This window comes from Papaver somniferum, unplaced genomic scaffold (genome assembly GCF_003573695.1).
Source record: "Papaver somniferum cultivar HN1 unplaced genomic scaffold, ASM357369v1 unplaced-scaffold_21, whole genome shotgun sequence".
Taxonomy (NCBI): Eukaryota; Viridiplantae; Streptophyta; class Magnoliopsida; order Ranunculales; family Papaveraceae; genus Papaver; species Papaver somniferum.
This window is the reverse complement of record NW_020631041.1, coordinates 16384941-16398454: the sequence shown is the minus strand read 5'-3', so window position 1 is coordinate 16398454 and position 13514 is coordinate 16384941. Positions and strand designations below refer to the sequence as shown.

At 35.0% G+C, this 13514-nt stretch overlaps 1 protein-coding gene across 1 annotated transcript; it reads right to left on the bottom strand.

The window, feature by feature from the left end:
• Window positions 1-378: 378 nt before the first annotated feature.
• Window positions 379-1100, bottom strand: LOC113339926 (cytochrome P450 CYP71D312-like). The gene is made up of 2 exons (XM_026585151.1): window positions 717-1100; window positions 379-612 (listed from the first exon to the last, which is right to left on the bottom strand). Exons 1-2 carry the CDS (start codon window positions 999-1001, stop codon window positions 574-576), a joined length of 324 nt encoding a protein of 107 aa, XP_026440936.1. The 5' UTR covers window positions 1002-1100; the 3' UTR covers window positions 379-573.
• Between the last annotated feature and the right edge of the window lie 12414 nt (window positions 1101-13514).

Sequence of the window (13514 nt, the reverse complement as noted above, 5' to 3'; positions counted from 1 at the left end):
TAAGCTTTTTTTTTTCCCAAAAATGGGTCATTTGTCCAAATATTTTTAAAACCTGGTTCAAATGGACGAGTAAAAATTATTATGGGTGAAATGGACACCAAAAAAATAGCAAGGATGAAACTGGATTCATCCTGACTTAAACTTAAAAAATAGCAAGGATGAAACTGGATGCATCCTGATGTAAATTAAAAATAAGAAAAGTATTTGAAAATGGGTAGGATGAAACTGTTTACATCCAGGCTATTTTTACATTTTTGTCCATTTAAACAATATCAAAATCTAAATGTCCTTTTCACCTACGAATTGTTGATTTTGATTTTTTTAACCAATTTTGTGTTGTTTTTTTTTTTTGTTTTTTTGGAAAAACGCTAAGTTTATATAAAGCAAATATACAAATTATACCAATACAAATTACAAAATGATAAAGCAACATCAGGGACGGGAATAATCATATTACAGACTGTCAGACATACACTTGACAAAATCATGTAATGATCATCACTTATTATCAGACATACAATTAACAAAATCATGTAATAAGCATTACTTATTGCACACAGACACTTGACGAACTCACGAAGGGACAGAATCGGTTTCTCCAGCAAATATATCCTGAAAAAAAAAAAAAAAAAAAGTCGAATACTTAAAAACAATATGCCAATGAACACTTTCTTTTATGCATATGCAGTCAAAATTAAACACTAGGAGTTACTAACCGCAATGACTGCTTTAATATTATCGGTTGTCAATGGAACCTTAACCTCACCACTTTCTTGAACCCGAAGAAGTACATCAACAAAATCTTCCTCTAAATATCTCAATGATCTATCCCTTCTGTGTTCCTCAATCATTTCTTCAAGAATCGTGTCAATCTTTTTACGTATCCTCGTAAGTTTCTCTTTCATTCCACCAATAAAATGATGCAATTTCAGTGACGGGAATATATCTTCAAAGGTAAGATCTGCCAAACTAGCGGCTTCATGCAGTGCTGAGACGAGCATTTCTTTATTTTTTGCATTTATTACGGAATGCTGCCCTGGAGACTATGTCATTGCTCAAGGATGAAAGTTTCTCACTCAAGTTGATTGGTGACCCGGATTTCAATGAAATTGTTTGAATCATATTTGACACTTCTTCCTCCCTTGGTGATCTAAATGACCGGAACCTTTTTGGCACTTAGGATCTCCATCGCAGAAATCCTTCGTACTTGCTTGTAGTAATCACCATAGCGTGAAAGTGATATACCACTCGAGTCGTATCCCGTAATTTTTCCAGCAAAAAATTCTGGTCTATCTGCAAAAACCAAGTCGTGGGTGTTCATTATCTGTTTCGCAACTCTTGGTGAAGAGACAAAGACAACAGAAAATTCACCAAGTTGCAAGTGCAACAGGGGACCATATTTATTGGACAAATCTCTGAGTGTCTGGTGCGTCAAGCCCAACATGTTATGCAAATTTCCTACAAGAGGTAGTTTTGTTGGCCCTGGAGGCAATTTCTGGTGGGTTGATTTTTTTTCTGTTCATCCAAACCATGAACAAAAAGGGAATTAAGAATACTAAAACAAGCATTATTGATGAGAACTATAGATCCATCAAAGATGGATAGAACTCCAATTCAATGAAGAACGAATAGTTGAGGCTTGTTTATTTTGCGGAATTAGAGAAGAGGAAAATCTAAACTGGATTGATAGTTATAAGAGAGAAATGGATAGAATATGTATGTTTTCTTGCGTACACAACTGGACTCAGAGGGGGTGTCATCTTTTATAGCATGAACTTGAGTATTTTGTGCTTTGAAGTAATTAATATAATATGTTTATATTAATAATATGATTTTAGGTGATTTTCCTCTGCTGTGAGTGCTGTTCATGGTCGGTTTTGGTTCGGTTTCTAACCAAACCAAAACCGAAACCAATACTATTGGTTTCTAAAAAGCTAAACCAAACCAATCCATTAACCATTGGTTCGGTTTCCAAATGGTTCCAGTTGGTTTCGGTTTGTCCCAGTGATTTTTGGTTAACCAATAATTATGTAAAACAAAAAAAAACACACACACAAATTACAGATATAAAAATCATAGTTGCCGATAGTACTGGTTTACACAAATTTACAGACAAAAAAAAATAAAAAAAATATCAAGAATAGTTAAAGCTTACTCCAATTCTAGAGATCAAAATAAGATATATAATATATCTTAATTTAGTTATTGACAAATAAAAAAGAAGGAAGACGGGAAGAAAAAAGTCGAGTAGCAGCGGCTGTAGTTGGCGGTGGAGAAGGGAGACGACTTAGAGAAGGAGAAAGAGAAAGAGGGAGAGTATCATAATGAAATATTAGATTTAGGGTTTCTATTTATCCTCTAAATCAATGGGTAGAATCTAATACTTGTAAATCAACAGTAGAAATTAAGTTTAAAAATTAATCGGTTTTCCAATGGTTTTTGGTTCGGTTTTAGAGTTCAAACCAAACCAAAACCAACACTATCGGTTTTCCACTTTCTACACCGTAACCAATCCATTAAGAAATGGTTCGGTTTGGTTTCTTTCTAATTGGTCTGGTTTGGTCCGGTTCCAGCGGAAAACCGTAACCATGTTCAGCCCTAGCTGTGATTAAAAGCTGAACAAAGCTCTCTTCTGAGAGCTTCTGGTCCCACCGAGGTTATTTAAACCAATAGGAAGCTCATGTTATTTCACACCACCAATATTTTTGTCCATAACACCACCCAGGGTTTTCTTTGTTGAGGAGGAAAACGTGTGGGTTATTGAAACTCAGTCTTCGCAACCCTAACCTTCACACTGACGGTTTTCTCTCCTCTTCTCTTTTGATATTTTTCTTCCCCATCGTATTTTTTTTGATTCATAGATAGTTTTTTTTATGTTGTCTCACAATTTAATTGATTTGTTAACAGGTAATGAGAAGTTCTTCCCACACGAATCGTTCATCGGGTAGGAAGAACAGATCGTCTGATCCAGATAATATCGGTTAAGTAAAACTATTTAGTTTATATGATCAGTTTTTTTTTGGATGTTTTTCTTAGTTTTGTGTTCTGATACTTGATAGAGGAGAACGAAGACTATCAGGTTTTATGGAATCATTATTAGATCAAAAAAGAACCCAAAGTAGAAGCTATTTGTGAGAACCTAGGGTTTTATACCGTGTATGATTTCTATAATTCTTATTTCGACTTTTTTTCCTTCAGTTTTGGTATACCCAATTGATCTATGATTTTTACTATGTGGTTAATCTAACGGGCACATCACTCTTAATTTTACTCTGTAATGTTCTCTAACACGCTTCTTTTTGGTACATATTGTATAATCAATCAGCGGTAGCAATCGATTTTGATTATGGAGTGTTACTCCGAGTTCAGGCTGTTGATATTTTTGGACACCGGATAGAGTATATCAAGGTATGATTAAGATAGGAGTTACATTAAATTTGAAATTGGGTTATTTCCGGGATATAGTTATGCTGATCGATGTTGATTATGGTGGGTTAGTCCTATTTTATTTGTATGTTGATTGATAGCTCTGTAATGTGCGTTGATTTGTTCGTTGCTCTATATGTACATCATCAGTTAATATGATGCTACAAGTGAAATTAATACCTTTTTTCCAGGGTCGGGTATCAACTTTTTACTCCATGGCCTTAAGAATCATTGCGAACTCATTGCCCCAGTTGTGAACTCACTGCTCCAGTGTTCCCTAACAATTATATCCAGTTGAGGAACGACTGCTGCTGCGAGTCCGTTCGTCGTGTTCTTCAGGCGTGTTAATGGCAGCAGCAGCAGCAGGTAACTTCTCTGCAACTCCTCCTGCGCCTCTCTGCTCGCCTCCAAACGTCCCCAAACTCTCGACAATCTTCTCTCACCTCTCTTCACCTCTTATATACTTCACATCTCCAAATAACTCGCTTAAATCTGAGTTTATCTCCCTTTTTCCTTTCCCTCAAGTCTCGGTCTTCTCTTCAACTACAGGTCACGAATATCTGCTATTTTTCCTCTTCCTTACGCGATGAGTTACTCTTAACTTTCCATATTGATGTGTATGAATATTAGGAGAATATTGACTGCACTTTCACACGTAACTTCCTTGATTATTTTCTCCAGAAAAGCCGATAATAACTCAACGTCCTTTTTACTTCCAAACTCGGCTCCTAGCCAAATTTGATACCGTCCAGCAACCTCACCGGGCCTGTTTAGTTAATTATAGCCCATTCGTAACAAATCCAGCAATTGAATCTACTTCTAATTCGTCCATAAAATCGAACCCTAATATCAGTTCCGCTGCAAAGTCCTTTCCCGCCAAAATTCTGTTTTAAACGTGAAGAAGGGTGTCCCCCTGTCCGCCTCCGGTGTCCCTTTAGCTGCTGCCTGGAAATGGGTCACCCCTTAGTAATTAGGTTACCCCTTATCCAAAATCGAGGGTCCGTATAGTGATTTTCTCCCACGAGCGCAAAAACCATTTTTTTTAGCCAATTTCGCCGCAAAAGCTTATTTCTCCAGAAATACCTACAGGGACATAAAAAACCATAATAAGTACAAAAATGGGTACTAACACAATATACAATTGGGCTATATTAGACACATAAATGCGTCTATCAGTTATCTTTCTTAGTGTTTCCATGCATACATTTTGCTGCATCTTTAGGTACCCGAAAAAGTGCAACCACCAGGTTAACTTTAATCTTTATATTTAAGATATTGGAGTTCTCCTCTACTGCTGTTTCATCTTTGTAGAAGTGATAGGCGCAGAAAAGGAAATCTTTTGTTATGCAACTTAAGGTGACGATCAAAGTTTATTGTATGTGTACTGGATGGGGTGAACCGCTCTCCGAAACTGCATATAGCAGCAAATTCTATGTGTACCTTAATGGTGTATCCCTTGATATTTGATCTCATTTCTTCCTTCTTTTTTCTTCTTTTATTAAGTAGGATAAATCTTGGTGTTCGAGACTGCATATAACAACAAATTTTATGTGATCGATTTGCTCATTTTGATTCATCGTTTTTGGTTCCATTTCATGTGTGTACACCGACACACCATATTACGTGTTGGTGATATTAAGATTCTGTCTATTACTCTATCTTGAGCTGTAGTTTTCTTTGTTTGCTGGTATGAGAACTTACTGTTTTGGTGGAGCGGTGACCAATATCTCAAATGACAGTTTGGAGTTTTCAGTAGCTCTCTTTATGCTTATGAAGCAGGGGTTCAAGTAACATATCTTCCCTTTTACGGTTATGAATCACAGGGGCCGTAACTAAGATTAATTAGATTAAATTCCACTTACTTGATCTCTTAGCTCAAATGGAAGAGCCCACGGTCTCAACCATGTAGTTGTGGGTTCGACTCCTACAGATTGTTATTTAAGCAAGCCAAAACCTTACATGCTTCCGATGAAAGTATTAGCTTTTCTTGTTGTACCCTGTCGTGTCCCTGAGATTAGTTTTTTGTTGGTTTAAATTTAACAGCCGATTGCTTAGGATAATGGGTCAGTTGAAGTTGGTGTATCTTGAATGCACATCATTGATAGCTTGACATGTATTTCAGCAACGATAAAGCAGAGTTTCAGGTCTTATTTAGGTTAGAGTTACAGAAAATCACTGGCAATTATGAGCATAGGCAAAAGATGAATTATTAGTGAAGCTATTAGACAGGTACATTGTATGTGTTCTAGATAACATGAGTATTTGCTTGGTATGTTTTCTTTACTGTTCTAAGCACTGAATATTGTGCACTATTTTCGCTGTCTTTAGCCCTTTTTGTTATCAGAAAGTCTTGATGTTTAAATAGTTGATAAAAGAGGCCAGATTTGTTTTCTCATCTTAATATAACTTCAGAGATTTCGAGTTGTTGTAGTTCAAATTCGAAATTTGTTTTGCATACCAGACTTTTAGAAAGAAATGTATGACGCCGGGATGGGCACAATTTCTTAACAATGTTGTTAAGGGATTGGTGGAGATGAATGTATCTTATTCTCTGTGAAACTTGCGCTTTAAAATGAGCGTTAACTTATCATAATTCATTTTCCAACGCATGATACACATTGTTGATAAGAGCCATGGGATTGATAAAACTGCGGATATTCACGTGCACAAAGTTGATAACGATCTCAAAAGAAGAGAAGCAATATAGGACAACCAATTTCAGCCCGTGCATCGCACGGGCGCACGACTAGTACTATAAATTATGACAAAGGCTATTTTGTTGGTTGTTTCGTAAGAATGCACTTATCAAAGTTCTATATCTAGTAACTAAATTAAGTGATATTTTGACTTTGGATCACAAAAAAGTGACCAGAGTTGCGTTTGGGTCACGAAGAAATTTTAATTAGAGTTTGGGTCACAGGATCGTTGTTGACCATCTTGACAGTTATAAAATCTGTTAAGTGGATAAATGATTAACTAATATTGGGATTTAGGAATATTTACTAACTTTGCCACCCATAGTGTGCGGTTGAGATAACAGTTAAAAACCCAAATACAGAACATCATACTAAAGTAATTAATATCATACTAAATTATGAAAAGGCTATTTTGTGATATTTTTTGTTTGTTCCGTAGGAATGTACTTATGAAAGTTATATATCTAGCAACTAAAGTAAGAATTCTATTATTGGTGCCGCAAGGGAAGAGTTTCCAGGGCTCGCAAAATATCAAATAGGATCATGAAGTACATAACTCCTTTTTAAGTATTTTCAATAATGGTTAATATATCCTCAATTTAATTAGTATTAATTATGATGATTAACTAAATTAGGTACAATTAAACATTTGATTAATATTTTAAAAACCAAAACTCACTACAAGAAACTTAATATATTGCAGCATCCAATGGTTATGGCATAAATCCCTATTAGTGTCGCGATAACCTATGTAGCAAGAAGTCTATTGCTGCACCCAATATTTATTGTTACAGCAAGAGATTATACTTATTTGCCACACTCTTTTCATATTGTTGCTACAGTTGTGTGGAAAAAATTTAATTTTGCAGCAGTAAATTATAGCTTTTAGCTGCAGCTGAAAAGTAATGTGGCTAGAAATTTGCTTTTGCAACACCTATATTGAAGAAGTGGCAATATATGGTGTAGCAATAACTAGATTTTCTTGTGGTGATTTTTTTTTTTTATTTAGGAGAAGGAGAATGTTTTTGAACTTTTATGAAAATCTTAGAAGACTATGATGAAACATATCCTACAAAATACTAAGGAGAACCTTGATATAACTCATTGCAATTTTGTTGATTCAAATCTGTTAACAAATACTAAAACTAGTCGTAAGAGGCATTTACGGCTGCAAAATATCAAACATCTGAGCAGTAAAGGTCATTTAAGGCTCGTATTTGAAGAACTCCAAAGTCCAACCCGTAAAATTAACTTACACCCGGGAATTTAAGTACTCCTGGCCCTAAGTTCAGTTAAGAATCAGGAAAAATATTTGATGGGGGTGTTTTTTGATGGGGGCATAGGGGACAAATCATGTTTTGACACGTGTCTTTGCTATAAATTGATTCCATCAAAAAAAAATTCCAAATATATAGAAAAAGTGTATTTTTGGTGAAAATACCGGTTATCTTAATTGGTGATATTTTATCCTTTATATTTTTGGTAACAGAATTTGTTAAAACAATTAATTTGAAAAACACATGTCAAGACATGATTTGTCCCCCATGTCCCCATCATAAAACACCCCCATCAAAAATTTACTCTAAGAATCACTTGTGTCTGCATTACGGTTGGGTTCAAAAGTTTAAAAATCAATTTTCCTAGTTGTAACTGGATATTAAGTTTGATTTCTTTTTCTTGTTTAGACATACTCACTACGGCTTAAAATATTAAAATTCTTTCTGAAAATGCGGGGGTACCAAAATACACCACCAACTTTTTCTTGGGCAACCTGTATGGAATAAACTCTAATATTATTCCGAGAGTTCAACTTAATGAATCTCAATCAAGGAATAATAAAGAAGAGCTTATATCTCTTTCTCTCACAATCAGAATGTAAATAGATACAAGTCCGTGTACCTGATTATAGTGTGAGAGTACTTGGACGATTCCAAAGATCAATATCCAAGATCAATCAAGTCGTATCCAAAAAACAAGGATAGATATATCTACTTTGATTGATTTACGTACAACCTGTGATATTTCAATTATAAAGATAAACAATATAATGCGAAAAAAGAAATAACACAGACAACCAGAAATTTTGTTAACGAGGAAACCGCAAATGCAGAAAAACCCCGGGACCTAGTCCATATTTGAATACCAAACTGTATTAAGGCGCTACAAACACTAGCTTACTACAAATAACTTCGTACTGGAATGTAGTTGAGACCGAATCAACCGTCACAGCGATTCAGTTACAGTCGCGCTCCTTTCGCCTCTTGAATCCCAACAAGATTCTGTGCAAATGATTCCCTTAGTTGACGTGCTTTACAGCCTAAGAGTTGCTTCAACTCAATTTAAGACTTTAAACCAATCTGCCTCCCACAAATGAGCCTATATATGATTCCCTTTTAGATCAAGATCAAGGTGAGATAGGAAATCGATTGCAATAGAAAAAGTCTAGCAACCTCAAAATCCGTTTTTATGACTCCTGAAGAGCATCCTAGATTATTATTCACTTCACAAGTAATTCATTTTCCGATTTCAATTAAGAATCATTCTTAAGGAATATAATTGTAGAATCACAAAGTATGAGACGAAGAAACTTTGTGATTTCTATCTATCTTACCTATCAGAGTAAACTTAACGATAGTGGTAAGATCAGGATACACGAACTATCAAGATAAGATAGTTAGACCTAGATTCAGGAATTCTTACGTAACGTCTAAGGAGAGGAAGACTCTAGTTTACAACTAGGACACACAAAAGTAGTGTCAGTGATTGAAAGATCCGAGTTGTTTGAGGTTATCCTTATATAGACTTTCAATATCAAGGTTACTTTGGATTTAAGCTAAGGTAACTTTGGAATCAAGCATTCAATATCCACCATTAGATGAATAACTTAACTTGAGATTAACATATCATAATATACACTCTGGTTAGGATGGAACGTAACCGATCCGTATACAATGACTTGTTCAAGAAAGGTTAGCCGAAACTAGACAGACGAACTATAAGCTTATTCATTTTCATATAATACTTTAAGACTTTAATCTTGAGTCACAACCATAGGTTATAGTTTAATAAAATATGTCTAGAAGTGTTTTATGGAGAATTGATCAAATGTTGATTATCTCATAGAAATAATTCTGATGCATCTGAAAATATTCGACGGGGTAAGTATGTGTACCAGGTACGTGTACTATGTTCCCGTTCTTGAGTTGGTTAGTCATGGTACGTGTCTCGGGTTTATATACCCTTAAAACAAATCGAATTCAAGAGCCTACAGATCTCTTCCGGTTTGCATACTGGATATGTGTACCTAACTCGAGTTCACGAGTCACCAAATTCTTTCCGGTTTCATACTGGGTGTGCGTACCATCCTGAGTTCACGAGTCAACATACCTTTAAAGGTTTGCATACCAGGTATGCGTATCAAAAGTCGTTGTCGAAATATAGCTATGTTGGTATGTGTATTGGGTACATGTACTGCGGCTCAAGACTTATAACAGTTGTGCCAGTATGTGAACTGGTACGCATATTATCTTGTATCCAGATTTACAGTACTTCTATATATATCTAATAATCGATTTGAAACACTTCCAAATAACATCAATGACACATATCACTGTTCCAGGCTATTTTCAAATTTATCAAGTTTGAAAAAATGTTCATAAGCTTAGTCAACATATTTCGAGAATAATTAACAAGATAAACTTGTCTCGAAATTTTTGTTATGCATGAATATAATTTAGTCATGAGACCTTGTATTATAGATAGAAAGGTGAAAACTTGAGTAATAAGTGGTTCAATCTTGACTTACCTTTTGTTGGTGAAGTTCTCCAAAAGATTTGGTTGATCTTCGCCTTTTCATACGGTAGAATGCAGTGATATCTGGTACTCAACTAAACTCTTCTATCCTAGTCTGAGACTTCACTAAATGTAGACTAGAAATCAAAATATAGTTTTGATCAACTAAATTTGACAACAAGCTTGATATAACAACACTTGTGAATTTGACTGAGCTATACTCTAACACTTTCATATATCAATCTACAATACAACCAATTAAACACTTATTTTATCCGCATTATAAATTTGGATTTAATCTCGCCTACGATTTATTAAGAAGTTATTGATGATGGAAAACCGAGCTTTGTAGTTGAAAGATGTAGCTTTCCATTTTTTCCATTCCTTCCTCGCTTGGGCTACGACTTCAACATCATCTCTAAGTCGAAGTTGATGGAAAATAAGAAGTAAAACAATATATTTTTCAAATTATGTTCGTATTTCTCCGAATCGAAGATACAAATCAACTTCATCACTTATTAGTGTTACCGATGTCACTATAAAAGTTTTCGTGAATCTTTTCCAATAACTAACTCACCAAATCCCCTTTTCTTTGTTATTCTCCCATTTTCGGGTTGCATAGTACATAATTTTGGAAAATAGATAAATTTTCATCCCAACTCCAAAGTAAAGTTGGTTTTATCCTTTTCTGAGTGAATTATATTGATATTGCATGGGGTTTATGTGGAGATTATTCATGTAGAATTTTTGATTTTGATTAGGGATATGTGGGTATGACTAGGTGAACTTATTTTTTATATAAATAAGTGGAGAAACGACTATATTGTTCTTCAATGGCTACCAAGTTTGTCTTCTAATAGATCTATTTTTAAAAAACTGGCCAATAAGATGTTTAACTAAAAGAAGTCCTCCATTTTTCGGATAACAAATGGCTATGTAGACCTAGCCGTAAAAGAGGAATGAACACGTATTGCTTTGGGTACCACTTTTACGTGTAAGAATCTTAATCTTAGGACCGACAATTTTGTGTTATTCCAGAATTATGGATGGAATTCCAGTCGTAACATAAATAAGTGACTTGTAACATAATCGTTATATATAAGTTGTTAAATATTTTTTGGTTTTTCAGGAAATCTTGAGGCTAGGAAACCCATTCGTATAGTACCGCAGCTGGGTAACCTAACTATTACGCATAAACACGTCTAAGAATCTTATCCGTATTAATATGTCAATTATGTAGGGTAAATTTGAGATAATTATGGCTAGAATTACAAACACTAAAAAAAACTTACGGTTCAGAATTCCCCGACGTTAGTTATTTTATGACTAGCATTTATAGCTGATTTTATGGGTTTGGTTTTAAACAAAATTTATAGAATTTACGTCTAGGTTGTGGTCTCGATAGACCTAGCCGTAAAAAATTATGAATTTAATTCCAAACAAGTGAATAAACATTAGACTGATGAAAACACTTAAACTTCATAACTGAAACGAATTGCAGTCTATCCGTCAAAATCCATTACCAAACAAGATGAATTCAACTAGATAATAAAACTTCAAAATATTCATAACCAAACACCACTAAAACTCCAGAAGCCATTCATCAGAATCCTCACTGGAACCCGATCCCGGTGCCTAATTCAAATCCTCATTCTCTTCCATAAGCTCTTCTACAACATGAGGTGGTCCGCGACCACGTCCACTTTGACCTTTATCACTTTTAGCACGTCCACCTCGACCACGACCACTTTGACTTTTATCATGTCCACTTCGACCGCCTTTTCCTTGGGTTTGGAAAACAACATTAGATTGAACACCTCCACCACCTCTTCCTTGTATTTGGAGAACAACATTGGATTGAACATCCTCCTTCCTAAATGAAGAACCATTGGGAGTATAATCTGATTCATCGCAAGGTGAAGATTCCATAGTCCTCTTGCTACCCCTTGGTTTTGCTTTATCGTCATCTGAATACTCAAAGAGATGTTTGTTTATCAGGATTGGGAATCGCTTTAACTCGGCTCCACAATGTTCTATGCTCGTGAATCCTAAGGTTTTATTAGCACTAATGACTTGGCTCATGTCATTGACCACCAAGTTAATCGCTCCTTCTATTTCATATCAATACCAAGAACTTTAAATGTCCTCATATACAATTCAAAAGAAAATTGTAAAAAATTAAAACTTAACAGTGCACATATATAACTTTCATCCTTCTTCGAACTTGAATTTTCTCCCTTGTTTTGATATTTCCTTGCTTCTAGTTTCATATTTTCCATATAAGGATGAGACCGTTGTTGATACTATTCCATGTAACCCTCATCCGCATCGAAATAAGAAGCTTCATGCCCTCTTATATTCGTATTTAGAGCGAGCATTCCAATGATTGATCGACATTGATGGTTTATAGGTCAATTTCACTTCCTTCTCATTAAAATGGAGTTTGTTATGCTCAGTTTATAATGAGAGTTTTCAGGTACTATTTTCTTGAAAATACCAAATTGATGAAGCGTTTGACGAGGATCTAAAATGACGAACCCGGTTGGATGAAACAAAGGTCCATGGTAGGTCGACACATCAACAACTCTTTATCTTCATCAACTCTTAAAATAAATCAAAAACCACATCATAGATTGTCAAAGCATCCAACCTTTTCCTCATGTCAATCATTTCTCTCTCTTTAGCCTTATGTTGGGTCCCTCCAATCCTCCCACAGGTTTTGAAAAAGCGGGGGTCTAAGAACATCACCCAATATTTCGTTTGGCAATCTGAATAGACAACCTCTAATATACTTTCAAGAGAATCAACTAGACAGTTAGACTCAATCTATGAAAAGTATATCAAAGAGTTTTATATCTCTATCTCTTGATTTAATCCGCAATCAGCAAATAGAGATTTGCGAGGCCGATTGAATATAAGAGGATTAGCTTGAACGGTACCAAAAACCAATGTTCAAGTGTGAATCAATTCACTGAACAACCCTAAGGCTAGATACAAGAACTGATTGATCTTAACGTACAACCTGTGATATTTCTATTATATAAATAAAATATAATGAAGAAAAGAAATAACACAGACACCATAATTTTGTTAACGAGGAAACCGCAAATGCAGAAAAGCCCCGGGACCTAGTCCAGAATAAACACACACTGAACAATAAGTTGTTACACTAATTACCTACTACCTATTCGGACTAGATGTAATACCTTCTTCAGCAGTTGTATAACTCCTAGAAGAATACCTATTCTCTTTAGGAACTCTTCACACAAATCTTCTAGCAGAACCCAAAGTTCTCTTTAGAAGACACACCACCACGATTGATACAATTCGATATCTTGTATGCACAAAACACCGCTTTGATTTCCCTTTAGATGTGAATCAAGTTTCGGGAAATCTTGTGTTTAATTTGATAAAAAAAATTACTAGGTAAAAGTAATATCAAAATAAACTTGTAGTTTAGGGTTTTAACTTACAATCAGTATGCGTACACACAAGGAGTCCGTGAACCTGATTTTCGTAAGTAAACTTGGGTGAATCCAAAGATCAATTTCCAAGTTAAGAAAACCATAATAATTCTACAACAAGAACAACTAGAATAAA

Coding starts and splice junctions, on each gene's coding strand:
- LOC113339926 (XM_026585151.1), bottom strand. CDS start 1,001: ATGCTCGTCTCAGCACTGCATGAAGCCGCTAGTTTGGCAGATCTTACC. Junction 613..716: donor ATATTAAAGCAGTCATTGCG/GTTAGTAACTCC, acceptor TTTTTTTTTCAG/GATATATTTGCTGGAGAAAC.